The 22,519-nt window shown below is 36.8% G+C and overlaps 1 protein-coding gene across 2 annotated transcripts in view; it reads left to right on the top strand.

The window, feature by feature from the left end:
- Window positions 1-15,303, top strand: part of gphnb (gephyrin b) — a 132,747-nt gene extending 117,444 nt beyond the window's left edge. For both annotated transcript variants that reach the window (XM_038309110.1, XM_038309111.1), the window contains 10 exons: window positions 635-754; window positions 2,049-2,107; window positions 2,368-2,521; window positions 6,270-6,391; window positions 7,381-7,468; window positions 7,691-7,764; window positions 7,925-7,989; window positions 8,113-8,216; window positions 9,756-9,852; window positions 14,014-15,303. In XM_038309110.1, coding sequence (XP_038165038.1) covers window positions 635-754; window positions 2,049-2,107; window positions 2,368-2,521; window positions 6,270-6,391; window positions 7,381-7,468; window positions 7,691-7,764; window positions 7,925-7,989; window positions 8,113-8,216; window positions 9,756-9,852; window positions 14,014-14,147 — 1,017 coding nt within the window. In that variant the 3' untranslated portion in view covers window positions 14,148-15,303. The remainder of the gene's footprint in view (window positions 1-634; window positions 755-2,048; window positions 2,108-2,367; window positions 2,522-6,269; window positions 6,392-7,380; window positions 7,469-7,690; window positions 7,765-7,924; window positions 7,990-8,112; window positions 8,217-9,755; window positions 9,853-14,013) is intronic.
- The last annotated feature ends 7,216 nt before the right edge of the window (window positions 15,304-22,519 follow it).

Raw genomic sequence — 22,519 nt, 5'->3', positions numbered from 1 at the left:
TTCATATGCTGATATCAAATTGATTTTTAAAAACGCGGTATCGATCTATTTTACTTTCAAAATCTCGTGAAATTTCATCGTTCTGTTACAAACTCTCGTGATATTTTGCTAATTCTTGTGAGATTTTGTTAGTAAAATAGATCGAATGCGCGTCAATATATCAACATAAAAATATGGCAAAATTTCATGGATTTTCGGGGAATTTCGTAGCATAACGATGACATATAGCAATATTTCATTAGTAAAAGAGATTGACATGGTGTTTTTAAATGGCAATATATCAGCATACGAAGATATTGTGATATTTTAATGTATCAATATTTTTTCCTTCGTCTTTGGAAGTTTTTAAGTCTGTCAAAAAGAAGTTTTTGAGGAAGAAGAAGTAGTTTTTTTTTTTTTTTTTTTTTTTTTTTTTTTTTAGACTTAGAAACTCAGAAGCTGATCAAATATCGGGTTAAATATCGGTGGGGTGGCCGATGTCCGATATTCAGTTTTAAGGCCGATACAGGCCGATACCGATAGGGGGCCGATTATATCGTGCATCCCTAGTTTTAACATAAAATTGGCAACTTTTATAAGACAGTTATTCCCTGGTTTATTTATACTGTGATTTTGCCTTTCTGTTTATGTAAAGCCTACCCACACAGTGATGCCTGGCCAGGTGATGAGGGTGACGACGGGGGCCCCTATCCCCTGCGGCGCAGATGCTGTCGTCCAAGTGGAAGATACCGAGCTCCTCCGAGAGTCTGAAGATGTAAGCTCAGCATTTCGCCCACAATACAAGCAAAGGGAACAACAGATAAATGTATAAATAGATCAATACTAACTTATTAACTAATTATTTGAAATGCTACAAAGAGCGTAAGGAGGATTCTGTGGTTTTCCACACAGAGATTCACAGTGCTTACATGAATGACATCCTGTGTAAGCTCTTACTGTTTTTTTGGGGGGGTTTTTTGTTTTTTTTTTGCCTTTAAAGTAAGTGACCTGTACTTATAAAGCATCTTATAAGTCGGTGGATTTTGGAGCGCTTTACACTACACACACTAGGGAAACAGCTTACCTGGATGAGACTTACAGAGCAGGCAATGAGGCTGTGTCTTTAACAAGGACATAACGACTGAGACAGACGGAGTTGGAGTTAGGTCCAACCACCTTGACTTTGTGGTGGGAAAAAAATCTACCTCCTATTAATTCCCTTTTACATATATTTATCTAGGTATGTATACAGATTTATGAGTGCTGAGTTTTATTTATTCGTTCTCAGAGCTCCAAGGCAAGAACTTCCCTAAGAGAGAGGGGGCTATTTATCCTATTAGGGAGTGTTTGGCCATAATATGGGGTAGTTCTCAAAACATTTATACTCTTTCTCCACACTCTCTGTTTTTTTATTTTGAGTAGAGAGGTTTTGGAGACCTTCACAGCTTTTCAGCAGGGTTAATTAGTGAGAGACAAACTTTAGGTAGTCAGAACAGGGCTGATTATAATGCAATAAGGGCTGTATGATGTCTTTGCAAAGATGAAATAAAAAGCCGACTGAGTGAAATCCATGGATCTCTGTTTATTTAACTGAAGTGAATGGTTCAATAGCTTTTTCCCATGACAACTTTTATGCAAAAATGTCAACAATACTACTTAATGTATATCAAATAGAAATACTAGAATTAGTGTCAAGGTTAGGGTTGGGAGCTTTTACCAATTCTATCAGTGTGTGACTAATGCTGATAAAGCTTTAGTAAATTTTTATTTTTGCAAATAGGGTAAAGGTCGTACATCGCCATTCTTTTCATCGGAAGGGTTGCACTGCTCGAAGGCTGATCCCTTAAAAAGACAAATATATATTTTTAAAAAAGAACATTTAAGCATTAAGCAGATTTTTTTTTCTTATTTTTTTTTTTTGAGTGCTTGTTTCCCCTCTCCCGATACAGGATGGGGTGGGGGAACATGTTACCCATTTCTTAAAAAATCTCTGCAGGCAGTCATGATTATATAAAAAACTGCATTAGTTTAAAAATAATGATAATAATAATATCTCATTTGTTATTTAGGGAACAGAGGAGTTGGAGGTCAGAATTCTAGTACAAGCTCGTCCAGGACAGGACATCAGGTAGGTTCAATTTTGAAAAAAATTAAATTCCCTTTGCATTTGTAATTTTATAGAGATTGTTGTGGTTGTGGTTGTAGAGAAATCTAACATTAAAAACTATTTCTGCATGTGTCCAATAGAAATGATCCTGCCTTACTTTACATTCGTTAATCTTATTATGGCTAGAGGCCAAAGGAATGCATAACATCTCTCTAGAATATGGCAGCAACTGGGCGCCTTGATTGTTTAGCTGTTTGAATTCAGTGTTTGTTTCTCTACAGGCCTATTGGTCATGACATCAAGCGTGGGGAGTGTGTACTGGCGAAGGGAACCCATATGGGCCCCTCTGAAATCGGTCTGTTGGCTACTGTCGGAGTCACAGAGGTTGAGGTCCAGAAATTCCCCGTTGTAGCTGTCATGTCCACTGGAAATGAGGTATATTTCTGAAAATCTAGGTTTTAGCTGACTGATTTTTTAAATCACTTTCTAGGTAAAATCAGCAGGTGTTCAAATGCTGTTTAGAAAAAATTATGCTAATTGTTTATGTATTGCCTTCATCAGTTTAACCATCAGATTATTTGACAGAAAGGAGGATTAAGTAGAGCTCATATTATAATATCATTCTGGAGTGCTCACTCATAAAACAAATCTAATTTACATTCATCTTTGGGTGCACTGTAGAATATAACATAATTCTGACAGGCAGAGTTTATATGTGTATATATATATATATATATATATATATAGTTTTAGATCAGTTAAGTTTTCTCAAATGGTATTTATCTGCTTAAATTTAGATTGAGAGAAATGTTTTTTTGTTTTTTTTCTAATGTTTACTTGCACTAATAATTTACGTTTAAAATTTTTGGGAGAGCATAAGTGATTAATTAAGCTTCTTAAAGGTAAATCTCAGCATTTTAGTTGGTTTAGGACGGTGTCTGTCAGTAAATGTAGAAATATGTAGCTGGATCCAAAATGCAGAGGTGGAGGAAGAGATGAGTTCTTGCAGATTTATTGCAGCCAAAGTATAAGTTCAAAATCAAACAGCAAAGGGACGTGCACTAGAACGCGATGTATGAGATAAGCAGAGGCTGTGAGTAGTGTGTCGAGTAGTGGAGGCGGTGTTCCTGCAAAGTGTGTATCAAGGCTTGCTTCGTTTAGGGGAGGAGCCGAAATCTATGATGTCCGAAGCCTCGCTACCGCAATACCACGTGACCGATTCTGGAAGTGGTTGGGGGAGTGTTAGCCTAGTGGGTTAGAGCAGTGCACTTGTGCTCTGGGAAGGTTGCAAGTACCCGGTTTGATCCCAACCGACTGAGCAAGACCCTTAACTTTACACTGCTCCTCGGGCACCACACGATGGCCGCCCACTGCTCCCAAAGGGGATGGGTTGAATGCAGAGATAAATTTCTCCAATGTGAGCTCAATAAAGTTCCATAATTATTATTATTATTATTATTATCGATGCCTACAAACTCAAACAGCCTCAGTATTCAGTCAAAATGTGGGAGTTTGTAGGAGAGTTGCGGTGGATAGTTTTTGTATACTCTAAGAATAGATTGGTTGGAAAAACAACCAATATAGTTGGTTAAAACTATTTTGGTTAGATTAAACAATATAATGATCAGAAACTGACCAAGCCATTGGTTTCAATTGTATTAGTAGTATTCAGTAGTATTACTTTCTAATAAAAGGTTAGTGTTGAAATTAGAGTTTGCTGTAAGGATTTTCACTTTGAAAGTAACAATACTACTTAACCAGTATTTTGGTCAGTGTGACCAATTTGCATGGGTTTGCCCTTTTACCGATATAGATTGGGTAAAAACACTACCAAAATAAGTTCGTTGTTAAACCAAAAGATTGGTTGAACACATAACTTCTAAAACCAAAGCCAAAAACTGTGGAAAAACTATTTTTTTTTAGTTAAAATGACTAACACCTTTTTGATTTTGCTCATCATTGCCCAATTTGCAAAATCACTTCCTCTGTATGCTTGAGCTTATGTCACTAAAAACACTAAAATGAACCCTAAAATATTCTTCTCTTCTAAGAAATTTTACTAACAGAAAAAAATGTATTATACACACCAATCATGAACAATTTCAAAGGAACTTAAATAGGAAAAAAAAGAGAAAAACAATTGCAAAAAAATTAAAGATTATATTATTATTATATACTAACTGTACTTGTGCAATCCACCAGTAGGTGGCGACCTGTTCACATGAAGCTTCATGAAATGTGTGGTTCGTTAAAGCCATTTGCCCCAATGGTTCATTGCCTCACAAGGCTTCATCTAACCATCAATAGTTAAAGGCAGGTGACTGATAAGAGCTGATGAAGACATGAAATAATGGCGACGATCCAGCAAAGACAGGGGAGGGGTATAAATACAGAGGAGGAGATTAACAGGACAAAGGTTGGAGTAATGATCTAAGTGGGAACAGGTGTGCAGAGAAAGAACTACAAGGAAACCATTGGGGAGTGTTTGATATTGTTTTAAACAAGTAACTAGGAAACATAACCTATTTGTTAAAATAACTTTAAAAATAAATGAATATACTTTGAAAAATGTCAAAATAAAACTAGAGCAAATACTAAGGAATGTGGAATAGGAGATAACTGAAAACACATCAAACAGGAGGATTAGTAAAACTAAGGAGTAATTCAAAAAATGTATAATTCTTAATAGTAAAAACAGAATAACATAAACCCAAGCCTGACTGAAAATTTAGATTGAAAACCCTAAAGCAGCAGATCATAACAGTGTCTCAAACACAATGCTTCCTTGTGTGACGAACTGGAAAATCAAAGAAATCAGCCAAATTATAAGAAATCACAATTATGGACCTGCTCAACTCATCTCTCCTCATGAGCAAGGTAAACACAGTAGAAGAGGCCAGCCAGAATAATGTTCATAACTGAAATGGGTTCTGTTTCCCACAGGTAAACTGGTTTTATTTTAAAAAATCCACTCAACACAGAACAAAAGCAAACAACCTTATGAAGATATTGTTTGAAGCTCATCATTATGCACACGGAATCAAGTCATGCACCAAGATGACCCAAAAGGCTAGTCAGTTAAGAAAAAAACAAACGAAAAAAAAGCCAGACTAAAGTTTGCTGATGCACTCGGGGACAAAAGCTTTAATTTGGATTTATGTCCTGCATCTGATTAAACTTAATAGAAGTGTTTAATCATGATGGCTGTTGCTAAATTTATGGGGGCGGGGTTGCAGCACAATCCCATTTTAAAGTCCTGAGTGGCTGGATCTTGTTATGTGGCTGTTTCTGCAGGAAGGACATAGATCACCTCACAGCAACATTTCACTAAAGCAGTGTTTCAAGACGTCAGCTAGGAAGGTGTTGCTTTGGCACAAATGCATCTCGCAAATGAACTATCCCCTTAATCATACTCCCAAAGTAGATACTGTGTGTCTCGAGATTAGTAAAGTAAAGGTTTGGGAGTGGCCATCCCCCAAAAGCTGAGCTCAGTATCTTAAAAATGTGCAGGCAAAGCTCTAAGTTGTGTAGGAAAAAGGTAACCTGCAGACCATATCCAGTTAAGTCTGTTCTGAGAAGGAATGGGCCAAACTTCCAGCAAACAATTGTGAGAACATTGTGGAAGCATAGGGAGTAAAAGAAACTTATATAAATACATATATTTTATTCTTTCATAAATGTCAATAATCCTTAATGTGCTGAAACAGGAAAACTTTGATCTGATTTCGTATGAGACTCTAAAAAGGGGTTAATTTATAAAGTGCATAATATCAGCTTATTTCAACAGAACTTCTCTGTTGGACACAAAAATACAACAGGTTCCTTCTTTTTCTGAGCCTGACTTTCAGCTATTATTATCATGCTTCAGCTATTTGTGTCCCAAATTGCCTCCAAGTACTTCACTTATTCTAATTAAAGTGTAGATTGTTAATCATGATAAAAGATCATTGCATGGGTAGCATTGTTTTACATGAGACAATTTTCATTAGTTGTGTTTTATTTGGTACACACGGCTGTTAGAACACCGTAGCCTCCCTCTATGTTTGTTACTTACAAGGATTTGTCGCCAAGGGTCATTAACTACTGTTGTTCCCTTCCTGTTAACTGTTTATTTATCAACTTGGTTCATTTCCATTAAGAAACATGATCTTTATCATTTTACTTTGTGTTGTTTTCTTGGTAGCTGCTCAACCCAGAGGATGACCTCCATCCTGGGAAGATTAGGGACAGCAATCGTTCCACCCTGCTTGCAACTATCCAGGAACATGGCTACCCTACTATCAATCTGGGAATCGTTGGGGACAAGTAAGGTTTTACATTTAGCCAGTGCCAAACCTTTCATAATTACAATAAAAAACTATACATTTCAGTTGGTCCTTTTGGGATAGACTGACAAAACGTAGCATATAACTGTGAACTTGGAGAAAAAGAAAACAAAAAAAGGACCAACACATTTAATTCCTAAAGAAAAACAATTGCCTCTTGGAATTATATATAAAAAGTTGATTACAGACTTATAACTCATTCATGCTCCAAAAGTCTTTCTTTAATGGTAGAGTAGCAAGAAGAATACCTTTGTTCAAAAGTCACAAATTTTCAGAGATGGGAAGCGACGAAGTACAAATACTTCCGTACTGTACTCAAGTAGATTTTTCTGATATTTTTACTTTACTTTACTACTTATTTTTATGGCGACTTTTTACTTCTACTCCTTACATTTTTACACAAATATCTGTACTTTCTACTCCTTACATTTTAAAAAATTGGCTCGTTACTTTAGTTTTTAATCATTTCAATGGAGTTACCGTTATTATTTTTCACGTCATCAATACCAAATTCAATCTAATTGGATGGGAATCTACATTGCATTTGACGCACCACTACAAGATGAATCGACAGATTTGGCGGTATTCATTCGCGGCAAATCATTGCAGCTTGTTGGCGGTGGCGTTAGCATAGTAGTATGGACGACGAGATGATTGAAAATGAACACAACGGAGATCTAGTCCTATTGGCAGACATCCATTTAAAATGTAGGCCACGGCATGAAAAAAGTGGTTTCTACTTTAAGAAGAAGTTTAATCAGTACTTCCACTTTTACCAGAGTATTTTTTAACACAAGTATCTGTACTTTTACTCAAGTACGGAAAGTGAGTACTTTTGCCATCTCTGCAAATTTTCTTGAAATTGCAACAAACCATGTGGGGTACACTGTAAAACATTGATGGTGTACTACATCTGTTTTTCTCTCTCAATTTTACCCTTGTTTTTTATTTTTTGTTTGTTCCTTGTAGCCCTGATGACCTTTTGAATGCTCTGAATGAAGGCATCAGCCGTGCTGATGTCATTATCACATCAGGAGGGGTGTCCATGGGAGAGAAGGTAGAGTTGGATGAGCGATAAAGATGTTGTTTTACTGACACCTTGTGGTAGATAGATGGATAACAAAAATATAACAAAAACTCACCTACTCGCCTTTTTATTTTTTAAAGAGCAAAGGAATATTATATCATTCAATGTCATTTTATGTATTTCAGATATTTCTTTTTTTTTTGTTTACAAGATATAGTTTATAATTTTGTCTTTTTAAATTTTATTTTTTAGGATTACCTCAAGCAGGTGCTGGATATTGATCTTCATGCTCAAATCCATTTTGGTCGCGTTTTTATGAAACCAGGGTAAAGAAAACAGAACTTCATTATTTATTCCACTTTTATCCCACTTCTAATTTTCCCACAATTTATTCCACTTCTACCTTGTTCAGTTTTTTTTATAGGGTTTCTTCTTTTCAAATTTAATTTTGTCGTAAGGACATCTGTTTCTTTATCTGTTTCTTAGTCTCCCAACAACATTTGCGACCTTGGACATGGATGGTGCTCGCAAACTGATTTTTGCCCTCCCAGGTAGTGTGTGAAGTTGAGAGAAAGAGTGATTCTACCAGCCCGTTGCACAGACTTGTTACTCAGATATTTTTCTTTGTGCTTTCTCCTCTCCTCCGCCTCCCCCTGTCCGCCGATTTGTCCCAGGAAACCCCGTGTCTGCTGTTGTCACCTGTAATCTTTTTGTCATCCCTGCTTTGAGGAAGATGCAGGGTATTTTGGACCCCAGGCCCACCATCATCAAAGCGAGGGTAGGACTCATGAGGCGCAGAAGGGAAGCTAAAGATTTCTGGTTTTTATTGCCATGATTTTTGTGTAGAGGTAGTGAACTGTAAAACCTTGGTTTTTGCACAAAATGTCTCAAATCTTGGTGCATTTTAAGTAGGGATGGGAATCGAAAACCGGTTCCTGTTCAGAACCGGTTCCGTATTTTCCGATTCCATGGCATCGTTTGGCAGCTCGCTGAACGATTCTTTTTTCGATTCCCGCAGCACCAGAGCCTAGAGCGCCGGCTCTGGGGAGCACGACTTACGTCACGTTTTTTTACGTACGTTACGTAAGTTACGCAAGTTACGCAAGTTGGAAGAACTATTCGAGGAGGAAGACAACGAGCTGCGGTCACTTTGTGAATCAAAGCCCCGTCTTTCCTTAGCCCAGAGGGTAGACCAGGAAATCCAGCTCTATAAAAGCTTGCCCTCCTGTTTCCTGGATGGGGCCGCCTGTGGAGCTGGTTAATAGTTGCCTTTTGTGTCTCTGATTGTTTTTGTATCTCTGCTTCTGTCTCCTTGAACCCCAGTCAGAATCAGCAGATGGCCGCTCATGCTGAGCCCGGTTCTGCTGCAGGTTTCTTCTTGTTAAAAGGGAGTTTTTCCTCTCCACTGTTGCTACTGGCATGCTTGTTTGAGGGATTGGATGCGAGTCAATGAGTCGATGCAATTAGCTGGTTTTCCTTAGATAGTAAACTTTGAATCACTTTGACTGTATGATCTGGTTAACTGTAAAGTGCCTTGAGATGACATATGTTGTGAAGTGTATATAAATAAACTGAATTGAATTGATTTAGTCCAGAAATAGTTGTTGGAAATTGGACTGTGTTTGGTTTGGTCTGATATTGTCCCACTTTAGTCCAATAATAGACGTTGAAAAGGCGTTAGAAACTGGGTTTGCAACGTCTTTTCAACAATCTGAAAATTACAGCTTTTCAACTTTTACTATTAAACCCAATGTAGACGTTTGGACTTATATCATGTTCTTTTCAATCAATTTTTGTTTGTGGTAATTGTTTTGTTTTTATAGTGTAAATCACTTCTCTTTTGAGACTACATATATTTCCAAGTTAACAAAGTTGTTCCTGGTTTTAAGCCAGCTAACCGGCACTATAAAGCAACAGTGGAAGAGAAACTTTGTTGAATCCAATCAGCTCAGCAATTTGACATTTCATGAAAATAAACTTATATGCCTGACACACTAATATTTCTCCAGTTTTTAAGTTTTTCAAAATATTTTTTAGAGAAAACATGTCATGGTTTAGGTTTTTGAGTGAGGACCCATACTTTTTTGTGTATGGGTCCTTCAGGATTTGCTCTTAATTTAATTCAAAATTAAACTTTTTGTGTCTCAGTGTTGTAAGCTTTGGAAAAACTAATAATGCTAGCAACTTACCTACAATAAAGTAAGAGCAAAAATGTAGAAGGCATCTTAATAAAAATGAAGAGGGATTTTAGAAGATGCCTTTTTATATTTGTGTTTGAAAGAGATTTAACTTCAATTTATGTTTGGTTATTTTCTAGTTGTCATGTGATGTGAAGCTGGACCCACGCCCTGAATATCACCGCTGCATTCTGACGTGGCATCACCAGGAGCCTCTGCCGTGGGCACAGAGCACAGGTATTGCAACCTAAAGCAACAAAAACAAATTCTTGAGTGTCAGAAACATTTAAGACACAGTGACAACGAAACAGAAAATGAAATTTTGTCTTACAATTTCAAAAGACTGTAGTATCTTTGGTAAAAAAAAAAATATAATTTCTTAGTAAATAAAACTTTCTTTTTTGTTTTTTTGATTTTCTCAACTCTGGTGAATGTCGATGTTTTAAGGGATGTTGTCAATCATTGTCCAGTCATTCCATTTAGAGGATAAACATGTTGTAAACAGGAATTCACTCAGAAGTTGTACAGTAAAAGAAATGGTAATAATGGCTATACAGTGAAAACAATAGATCTTAAGTCTACATGGCAGTTGATAAAAAGATTATAGACAAATCTTATGAATTGATCTATTGCAGAATAAGGAGATTTATTAGCAACATTTATTAACCCCTTAAAGGCACCAAAAAAGCATAAATCATAACTAATATATAATTTTCTAAATATTTACATTTTTATGGTGTGAGTTTTTATATAATCAGTAGGTCTATAGTTTTTATTTACATCTTCTACATAGATTGTAGATTAATACTGAAAAACTTTCAAAGGAGATTTTTATAGAGTTCATACTTTGCTATTATTGAACACAAAGTATATAAATATAGAAAAAGACTAAGCCTTCTTTATTACATCCTTATTTAAAATATATTGTTTTTGGTAAAGGCTTTTACATATTTAACATCTGAAATGCATTCAAGAGGTTCTAAAGAACTTTCAGTTTTGGTTGTTTTTGGCTCTACTCAGTGGACAAAAGCTGTGTGTTTTGCCTTGAGGAAGATAGTCTGCGTGTGAGTCGCACTTAATGCAGATATGCCCCCGCCCCTTCCACCGACACTCTGGTGCACTTCTCTAAAATTGTATGGGACTGCAGACAGTGCCGCAGACAGGAGGCCTCTGATTGGTCAAATCTACATCCACTCTATACTATGCGTATTTCCTGTTTGTTAAGTTACCGGCTTCTTATGTTTGCATGACCATGGCCATTGTGGAAAACGACATGTGAAGATGGACCAGCTAGAAAAGCGTGGTGTGCAAGAACACTGGGACCCTTTTACTACTTGGATCCGCGCCATTTTTCGCCCTCATGTCCCTTCAATGTCGCACACACACTTGCCCATTGCGTTTTTCCACTTCCTCACCACCTCTGCCGTATCTAGACCGAGAGGTAGTTCATGATTGTCCCGCTTGCGTTGTGGAATAATACAGCGCAGACCATGCTTCAAAATTGGGCATAAATCAAAAATATCTGAGTCATACCTGCGACAAACTCATTGCGACTTCCCTCATACTGAGTGAACTTCATTGTGGAGGGAACCCACTGAAGTGTTCTCAGAGCCAAGTGAGAGCCCAGTCCCATTTCTGTCACTGCAAGTGACAGAAATGGGACTGCAACTCTTAAAATTATCCCTTCAGACTGAGGGTGATCAAGAGCTGACTTGGGCCCAGTCTAATTTCTCTCACTTGCACTTTTGGGCCCTGGCACATGATTTTGCACGTTCATGTGTAAGAGTAGTGTGACCCAATAGTTATAAGAGCTAGGGGGAAGTGCCCTTTAACCCTTAAAATGATCCCTTTAGATTTGACCATTTTTATTGTAATTTCATTTACACAGAGTGTATACAAAATAAAATTTTGTTTTGCATGGGCGTAGGTTTGCATAGGGACATGTCCCTACCAAAATTTTGGATGGACCTATTTGTCCCTACCAATAATTGGATGTGAACAACATGTTTATAATTTACTATACAGCAGCCGCTTCTTTTCCTCTCGCAGCTTCTCTGCCTGGTAGCTGCAGCTGCCTGCTCTTTCCTGTCCCTTTCACATAGCAGCGCATCAACTGTGCTGCGCAGTTTAACTCTCTGATTATTCTGCCTTAAGTTCCGCCTTCTCTCTTTCTGATTGCGTGTTTTCTAGTCTGTATGTGCGCGCGCGCGGGTGCTTGGAGCGCAAAAAAAAGACGCTAAAATAAATTAATATTGGGCTACGAAACTAGTCCAAATTAAAAAAAACTTATCTACGCTAAAACAGGCGGAAGCTTCTGATTGGAGTTCTGTAAAGAAGCAGGAGAGGGTTTTTTGATTTGTGGAACTTGAGAAATGTAAGTTAACAACGTTAGGATTTCTTTTATTTTATCTTTTAATCAGATAGCCAAAGGCTCCTTAAAGAAGATCTTTTATGAAATGAAACCAGGTGAAACAGAAACGTTTAAACGTTTCCTTCGGAGGAGTTCTGGATGGAGAATATTGACAGACAAAAACTATTTTTTTTACTTCTTAAATGCTAAATGTTTACATATTTTTTACAATCTTGGTATAATTCCTGCTCTAAGTGGGTCGATCTGTCGGCTGAAGGCACGTTTTAGTGGCCCTATACTCCAGTTTATGATTAATCAATTACTAAATTAGTTCACGATTATTTAAATAATTTGTTAATATGATTAATTGTTTCAGCCATAGATAAAACACATGAAATTAGCTACACAGAGTAACTACAGCCCAGATGTACAACTTCTAATATTAATACTTTAAATGCTCAGTGTCAGTTCCTCTTCTAGTTCCAGTGCACATGTAAATACAATACATTTATTTTCTGTCCCTTGAATGTATTATTTTGCATGATCCAGAGAGAGCATATTAGATAAAAACAAATAAGAGTGTGTTTTACCTCTGCACAATTCTATATCTTCAGAAGAAAACACAGGATAAATCCACATATTATAGACTATATTTGGTTAAACAGACACTGTCTTAGTGGCAGGTAAATTTAAATGCAATCCTTTTCAAAGTGGAAAAAGTCCTAATTCCACATTCATCAGAGCCAGTTATGCTTTAAATATTGATAAAAAGCATCTAGTGCATGTACTGCTTATAAGATTTGTATTAATGTAGCAAGAAATGCTGCTGTTCTCTTTAAACAAAATGAGCCCTGAAGCTCACATTAACCATAAAAAAGAGCATGCATATTTTTGCAAAGGACCAATGAAACTGAAGAATAGTGTCCCTACCAAAGTTGAAATCAAACCTACGCCCTTGTCGTTTTGTACAGCTCTCAGATAGTAAATGAGCAGCAGCTTAACAGTAAAATGTTCCATTTCATAAAGTGCAGCAGTGATCAGATGTAAACAGCGTGGGAGAAAAATATTGGTCCCCATGGCTCCCCGGGGTGCCGGCATTGTGGTGGCTGGGGGACTTCCTCAGGGCTGTCTTTCCTCCTCCCTTGGTGGGGGTCGGATTTCCTGGGCTGGCCCCTCCTTGGTGCCTTCGCTCTTGGAAGCCCTTTGGGCGTCTGGGGCTTTGGGTCTCCCGGTGCTGGACTCAGTGCTCTGGACGGGCGCCTCTTCGGCTCTCCACAACCACTATTGAGCATTTTTTCTTTGGATAAACTTTGCATACACAAGTGCACCCACACAAACGATTACAGGTGCTTGGCTCCAGGTACTTAGAGATTCACTTCCATACAGAAAGCCCACATTCTTATCTTCAGGTAATACAGAGTACATGTCAGACTAAATAATACTACTTCAGCGATAGTTTCAAGGTGTTACTTTATTGTATGTCTCGTACCATGTCTGTTGGTTGTGCTGGCACATTTTGGCCTTTTTTCAAACATGACTTTATTCTTGCCATTCTTCTTTAAAGACTAGGTATGCTGATAGGGACCAGTAGAGTTTCAACAACTCAAATGAGAGAATATACCAAATATTCTTGAAAGCTACCATGGATTCCTTGGATGATTGTTTTTACTTGTCCAGCCCTTTACTTTAGGTGGATTCCAATTTTTGATAGGTTTTCACTTATTTATATGCTTTTTTTGGGGGTGGGGGCAGTTTATACAATGCTTCGACAAGGTTGCATTTTATTAAAACTCTATCTTACCGTAAGAGTTTATTCCTGACCTTTTATATAAAATTAATTGAAAAACATCATAATTTGCATTTGTAACAGGATCAAAAGCAAATAAGTTTTATAAAAAATAAAGTCTGTCAAGAGACAAAAATATAAGGCTCTGTATTTTTTACTGAATGAATAAATGAATACAGGGGCATTTTTTTCAGCATAAAGAGCTGATGCATAGGACTGGCTCTAATTTGAACTGTCTGCTTGGCTCTCCTCCTCACTGCAGGGAACCAGGTGAGCAGCAGACTGATGAGCATGCGCAGTGCCAACGGGCTCCTGATGCTACCTCCAAAAACAGAGCAATACGTGGAGCTGCACAAGGGAGAGGTGGTGGACGTCATGGTGATTGGGCGGCTATGATGTCGTCAGAGGGGGGAGCAGGACGACATCACTCAGCGAGCATTGGAATGGGTGGTTCACGGTGCATGTCCACATATCATTGACTATTCTGTAATATGCAACGGCACAGCTAGTTTTTATTGATTTGGATAACGTTGAGGTATAGTCAACATCTTGATCACAACCTAGATACATATTTAAAAAAAATAATTTAAAAAGATTATAGTATTTCAAAAAAAAGAAAATATAACTTTTAATGAAAAAAATCTAATTATAAAAAGAGATTTATTCTGTAATATATTATTATGATTATTATTATTATTATCATTATTATTCTTATTATCATTATTATATTAAGGCAACTTTGTTCCTTTCATTGCAATTGCTTTGTGTGTTTAATGCTAGACCTTATCTATAGCAGTAGCATTTTAATAGACCGCTGTAGGTGCCTGCCAGGACAAAAAAAAAAAGAAATTATTTTCTCATCTTTAGTGGAAAAAAAAAATGTTTTTTTTTAAGTGAAGAAAACATGGAAGGCTCCAGATTTCATATGGTGCTCGGTTTTGAGGAAAGAGGCTGTGTATCAAGGCCACCTCCTCCTCTGAGGGCCCATCAAGGTGACACTTCTCTTTTTCCCTCATTAGTATGCATCATATTGGCTACACAAAGAGCTTTGCTTGTTGTTTATCTTGTGAGTCTTGTTTATGTGCGCAGTGCCAAATGCCTGGGTAGGTTGGAGGTGGTATTGGGGGGGTGGGGGGGGATGGGGTTTGGTTGCACACCCATGCCAGTCAGGCCCGGACCCTGAAGCTTCCTTATATTCACTAAAACTCAGCCCCAAACTTCACAGAGGTGACCAGCTGAGCAGGGGATAATTTATCATTTCTGTTTTGTTTTTCTTTTTCCTTTTGATCAACTATTTAAGAAAAAAAAAGATTACAAAAAAGAAACAGCTTCTTTAAGTGCTGACAGCCTTTTTAATCAACTTCACAAGAAATGTACAGAAAAGAAGAAATAACCATATTGTACAGATATATGTGAACAGTTCTCCTAAGGAAATTATTAAGCAATGAGGAGACATTGATCAACGCTGTACTATAACATTTTCTGTAATGATATGAAACTGATGAAAGAGACTAAGATAATAAAAACCATTGATCATTATGTAAAAAAAAAAGGTTCTTGTTGGCTTTCGTTTTTTAATAAAAATGTATCTATGGAAAATGCGGGACTTTTTTTGTCATTGATGCTGAAAGTTCTTTAGATGTCACACTTTGAGTAATTAATAACTGGAATTGATTGATTGATTGATTGATTGATTGATTGATTGATTGATTGATTGATTGATTGATTGATTGATTGATTGATTGATTGATTGATTGATTGATTGATTGATTGATTGATTGATTGATTGATTGATTGATTGATTGGGGATATACACATTATTTAAAGGGAATCCACATATGACAGCTTTTTCTTTTTTTTTTTTGGTCCAACAAAAGTTCAATTAGCCATTTATTTGAACTGTTGATAAGGTGTATATATGAGGAACCCTTGCAATAAGGAATGAGGAATGACTTTGTGTCAGTTTGTTTTATGAATAAAGTATTTTGTTCCAATCTAGAAAGACACTGCTAAACACTAAAAGTATAACAAGGACAACACAAAGTCATTGGCATAAATTTCCCAATAACTCCATCCAGTAAAAATATATTTACTTATGTTTTAACTTGTATATATAATCACTAGAATTGTTGGACTTTCTGTTGAAAAGAAAATCATGATAAAGAGAACACAGATTTAACACACAGTATTTCCATCCAGGAAAGAAGAAATACTTACACACTGAAGCTCTTGGATTTATGGAAAAGAAAAGAAAACTATAAAAATTAAACCTTTGGATAGTGGGTAAGAGTACAAGGTAAAAGCTTGTATTTTAGTTTTGTCCATGAAAGGGAAACGGGTTAACAAAGAAAGTCTAAGCCATCTCTATAGAAATACAAAAAAGCAAAGAGTTGATGTTAGCAATTGTTAAAGCCATTGAATAAATTCATGAAAGACATGGATACACAATGAAGCAATTTGTTTATGTACACTGCAAAAACAATATCTTAACATGTCTATTTTTTTTTTATTGATCAGGTAAGTGACACACTTTTCTTGGTGGAATAAGGCAATTTACATTTAAAATAAGTAAAAGCAGCTGCATTTTCCTATTTTAAGTAATTGGGTGGGTAGGAGAAAGGTTTTTATTGATATTTGTTGTCTTTTACAGTAAAACTTGTTCTATACAGTTTCACTTATGTTCTTTTCAATAATACCTCAGGGGTACATCCACAGACACACTGGCCAAGAGTCCTTTCTGAAAAATAAAGAAAACAGGGTTGTAATAAGCTTAAATTACATGGATGGGCTCTATTTAACAATAAGTTATAAAACCAACAAATTAATTTTATCAAGGGGAAGCAACAGAGTTAAAGAAATTTCTCATGTTATCCTTTCAATGCTTAGTGCTAAATCAAAATAGATGCCTTGTACATAGGAAAACATAGGAATATGAAAAAACATGAAAAGGTTTATTATACTTTTGTAAAACCAACATGTATTTTTTTATGGTAAATTTTACTTTTATATTTACTTACCTAAAAACTTTGTTTTTTATAATGATCCATCAAACATATGTTGTTGTTTTTTTTCTGGATAACTACATTTTTGAGCTTCATATAAATTAATTGACCCAAACCACAGGAGTTTTTCTTTCAGGAAACAAAGATTTAACAATTAAGAGCTGGCAAAAAGATGAATCTCACGAGGAAAACTGGTTCAATGTGGAGCTGTCAGAATGGATTAACCTCTTAGAATATCTGACTAGAAACTAAGACACTGGGACGTCTTCCAGTTATTTAGCTTTTGTCAAAGATGTAGCTTGAGATTCTTCTTCCTTGCATGAAATGAAAGCTGATCCAATGAAGTAGAGACTATTAATACTGCCATGGTAAGAGAGTAAACATTTGTGTTGATGTATAAAGAGTATACATAGAAATAATTTTGTTACAATATGAAGTGAAACAAATTTGTGTATTAGCGGAAACCGTCCATCCATCTCGTCCCGCTATCAGGGGGCCAGTGCTTATCTCCAGCAGTCTGTGGGAGTAAGCCTTGGGTAGTTCACTAGTTTTTCACTGGGCAACACGGAGACACACACCCATGCACACACACTCACTCCTAAAGACAAATTAGAGAAGCCAATAGACTTGACTGTCCTGTTTTTGGACAGTGGGAGAAAGCCGTAGTATCCTGAGAGAACCCAGGTAAGCGCGGGGAGAATGTGCAAACTCCATGTAGAAAGACCATAAGCAGGGAATTAAACCCGGAACCATCTTGGTGCAAGGCATCAGTGCTACCCTATATAACCATGCAGCATATTAAAGGGAAGCATTTGTGTCAATATTTCCTAAAAGAGCTGAGTAACAGAGGTAAATGATAAATGGGATAATGTGATTAGGGAAAGCAGGCCTGAAGAATTAAATATGAAAAGTTGCCTCTAAGTACTCTGAAGAAAGACAGAGAAATTGAAATATATCTCCATCAAGCTATGAGATGTTTTCTGTATTTGGTTAAAAAAAAAAATCTTCAATGTTATACAGTACATATTGCAGATCCTGCAGCTCTGCATCTAAGCATCCAGATTTTGTGACATTATGCACATTTTCTGAAGAAAAGGTGGTGGGTTTTAGGGATAGGAGGTTGTACCAATTTTTTTTGTTTTATTTTTTATGAGGCACATTTGTATTTCATGATCATAGCTGTATTTTACTAATAGTTAAAAGTAAAGTATATTCAATTAAAATTCAAAAATACATGATTAATACTGAAGGGAAATTACATATTGTTTAAACTTGTTGGAGTTTCTTTATTAGTTATTGTAGATACAGTACCAATACCTGAAGGCAGGAATGATTTGTAGTGGGGAGTCTTGTAGCAGAGGCTAAAATTCTTGGGTTTTTATGCTATTATGTGGAATATTATGAAATTATATGAGTAGGATCTTTGAGTTTAATTTGGATTTTAGGTTAGCTTTATTTTTGTTAGGTTAGCTTTGTGTTTTGAATATTAACCTTAAATAATGTATTGTGTTTGTCTGATCCCTTTTGATGCCTATTGATGCTTTGAAAGATTTATGACCAAATTCCCCAAAACCTAAATAAAGAAGTATTGTTGGCTTGGTCTGAATTGCTTTAATCATTGCAACCATTAAACAAAATATTCAATGAGAATTTGTACATAAGACATTTGTCAGAAAACATTAGCATTTGAAAAAGAAGATTAAGTTAACATAATTAAGTTTTTCAAACTTTTCTTTTAATTTTATTTAGATTACTATATGTTGCAAATAAAAGGGTTGTAGTAAAACAACATTGGTTATATGATGAGGTGATTCCTTTGTCTACGTTTTGGCATTATAATTAACATTTTTGGTTTATTACTATTAAGGTTTTTTGTCATTGTGTTGTAATATATGGAGGAGCAATCCTGCCATAATTAAGAATAAATACAGAAATAAATAAATGCTCCAAAAATAAATAAGTGTACAATATACTGGTTGGGAATAGACTGGTTGGGAAAACTCCCATGCACCCTCCTGTTTTGTGGATCTGGAGAAGGCATTCGACCGTGAGGTGTCCCTCGGGGGGTCCTGTGGGAGATACTCCGGGAGTATGGAGTACCAGGCCCTTTAATAAGGGCTGTTAGGTCTCTGTACGACCGGTGTCAGAGCCTGGTCCGCATTGCCGGCAGTAAGTCGGACTCGTTTCCGGTGGGGGTTGGACTTCGTCAAGGTTGCCCTTTGTCACCAATTCTAATCATAACTTTTATGGACAAAATTTCTAGGCACAGCCAAGGTGTTGAGGGGATCGGTTTTACTGGCCTTAAGATTGCATCTCTGTTATTCGCGGATGATGTGGTCCTATCTGCTTCATCAGGGCGTGATCTACAGCTCTGACTGGAACGGTTCGCAGCCGAGCGTGAAGCGGCCGGGATGAGGATCAGTGCCTCCAAATCCGAGACCATGGTCTTAAGCCGGAAAAGGGTAGATTGCCTTCTCAGGTTGGGGTGGATGTACTTCCCCTAGTGGAGGAGCTTAAGTATCTTGGGGTCTTGTTCACAAATGAGAGGAAGATGGAGCGGGAGATCGATAGGCGAATTGCTGCTGCTTCTGCTGAGAAGCATGCGCTGTACCGGTCTGTTGAGGTGAAGAGAGAGCTGAGCCAAAAAGCAAAGCTCTCCATTTAGCGGTCGGTCTGCGTTCCTACCCTCACCTATACTCATGAGCTTTGGGTCATGACCGAAAGTATGAGATCCCGGATACAAGCGGCTGAAATGAGTTTTCTCCATAGTGTGTCTGGGCTCTCCCTTAGAGATAGGTTGAGGAGCTCAGTCATCCGGAGAGGACTCAGAGTATAGCTGCTGCTCCTCCACATCGAGAGGAGCCAGTTGAGGTGGCTCGGGCATCTGATTAGGATGCCTTCTGGACGTCTCCCTGGTGATGTGTTCCAGGCAAGTCCCACTGGGAGGAAGCCTAGGACACGCTGGAGGGACTATGTTTCTCGGCTGGCCCGGGAGCGCCTTGGGATTCCCCCAGAGGAGCTGGCCCAAGTGGCTGGGGAGAGGGACATCTGGGCCTCCCTACTGAAGCTGCTACCCCTGTAACCCGACCCCGGATAAGCGGAAGAAGATGGATGGCTTGGATGGACAATATACTTATAAAATATAAGTATTAACTCTATTATTTTTTGTTTGGATTAGGGTGACCAGATTTGGGTTTCTGGAGTAGGGGGGTTATAATGCTGCAATGTTAGCATTGCTCTCATCTGCAGGTAGCAATCTTTTTTGTGACTGTGGCCGGCGGCTGCTAACCAACCAATGGGCAGAAGTTGAGCCCTCAAGACACACCCCTCCTCATTTGCATAATGAGGCAGAAATGCATACACAAATGTAAATATGACAGGCAGAAATAAATAGCGTTTACATATGGTAAAAAAATACAAAGGAAGAATAAACCATACAAAAATATTATGACATGCACATAAATAAATGCTTAAAGAAATAAGTAATAAATAAATAAAGTTGAAGAATATAACGGACAATAAATAAATAAGGTAATTATTACAAAGGCAAATAAACAAAGAAGCTAAATAAAAGATATATATATATTTATGTATCACTGTATAATTTAATTTCTATCTACATTTATTTGTTTATTGTTTTTTGGTGGGCAATTAATTGTATGCTTTTATTTTTGGAGCATTTATTTATTTCTGTATTTATTTTTAATTAAAGCAGGATTGGTCCTCCATAATAATATTCTTGTTTTGACAAAAAATAAAATAAAAATCGGGTTATAACATCATTGACCCAGAGGCGGCGCTGTGGCACTACTTTGTTGCCAGGGAAACGGTTCACAACAACCGGCAGAGCTCTGCCAGCGGCAGCAGCCACAAGTGTCCTGACTGTGCTGGGTGCTGTCGGACGGGACCCGTTCAGGCGGGGTTAAAAGTTAAACGCTCTCTTCTTTCTTCTCTACAAGAATGAAACTCTACAGAATGTCTTCATCTTAACGGAAAACTCAAACGACTCGCTGTTTTTTGGTGAGTAACCTTACTCAACTTTACAGGACAGCTTCGTCCCACTATAAGCAGTTAGCGGTACAAAGCTAGGTCTCCTCCGCTAAGCTAAGTCCCACGTTGGCGCAGATACCAAATAAGCACAATAAATGCAGGTTTATAAAATAAAAAACATTTCTACCTAGAATACTTCCGTGAGATGTTTTATAAATTTCTTTAAAAAGGTCCAGTATTATTACAACTACTCTGTTTGCTTCATCTAATGAATTTGTGTTATAATAAAAAAGGAGAATAAAAAAAGAAACTTTTTAAATCTTAATTTTATGAAAAAATAAAAGGAAACTTCCTAATTTATTTGTAGGAAGTCAAAAGGTTATATATGAGTACATTTATGCATGTAATAATTATGTATATTAATGCATGAGTGAATGAAAAGTTAATAATTATTGTAATCAATGCTTTGCTCCGCCTCCTACAGTTGTGATTGTTTACCATACCATTAATACCATTATTAATTAGAATATTATATTATGATTATTCTCTTTTTAATACACCTTCACCACCATTTTTACATTTTAGTTTCAGCTACTCTTTGTGATGGCACTGCAGTAATTTGTACTGTAATTAATCACTCATTCGTTAAACAAAAAGCGGTTAACAGAAGTGAAAGGAATGTGTAAAGATGATAAATAGACTAGACCTCATCAAACTTTGTATGTTGATAAGAAAACACTAAACATAAGAATAAAAATACATAAAGACACAAAGAAATATAAAACAAAAAAATAACGTATACGGTAATCAAATTAAATACTAAAATGGTTAATAACTGAAATAGAACTTCTAAAACAGAAAAAAACAGCTCAAATACATGAATATCTATACATATTTCTTGATTGTCCAGGTATGTAAGGTACATTAAAAATGGAATTTTATTAAAAACATGCAAAAAACCTGTTGTTTTGTATAACCCAACTATTGCTTCAGTTATATTTAAAAACAGCCTCATCTACAAAGGTTACAGAGGTATCTTCTATGTAAAAAATGTCTATCTTAAACTGCTGTGAAGAACATCAATATTGCAGTGTTTTTAAAAGTATGAGGTTTCCTTGTTTACAGTAAAAACATTTACCGGTAAGACTAAATATTTAAAAATGTTAGCCTAATGGTGGTTTTATTTGGAAGTTTAAGGATTGCTTAAGGGATACAGTTTTGGATGGGCAATTTAGATTTGATTTACATTTTTTATTAGGTTTTTTTCATTTCAATTTGTGCATATTTGATTCTGATTTTTCTGATCTTATCTCACCAACATATTTAATAATTTCTGACATTTGTTGTCCAACATTTTGCATTGCCATGTCTGCTATTATGCACATCCAGGCATTCCTGCCTTTCTACCTCGGCAGTTCTCTCTTCTCAGCATCCCTCCCAGTCCTTCTGCAGCCAACGAGATCCCAAGCTTAATTAAGCCCATGAGAACAGATGGTCTCCTGGCAGCCTCTGCTGTTTGTCAGCAGTGCCTGGCCACACTAAATACTGCTAAATGCCTCTGTAGGGGAGGGGTTTAGCAGACACAGTGATAGACTTATCAGACGTCATTAGCTCTGAGGACTTGGTATAAAATGGACCCAATTAACTTTATGGATTGACAATCAGTTTGGTAGAAACGAGACAATCAGCTATAAGATTTATTTAATTTTTTTGCACAAAGTGACCTAAAAAGAGCCTCATGCCCAACACCTCTCTGTCAGCCTCACAAATCCAGAT

The sequence above is a fragment of the Cyprinodon tularosa genome, unplaced genomic scaffold, assembly GCF_016077235.1.
Source record: "Cyprinodon tularosa strain WSP-4 unplaced genomic scaffold, ASM1607723v1 ctg657, whole genome shotgun sequence".
NCBI lineage: Eukaryota > Metazoa > Chordata > Actinopteri > Cyprinodontiformes > Cyprinodontidae > Cyprinodon > Cyprinodon tularosa.
This window is presented reverse-complemented; position numbering and strand designations above follow the sequence as displayed.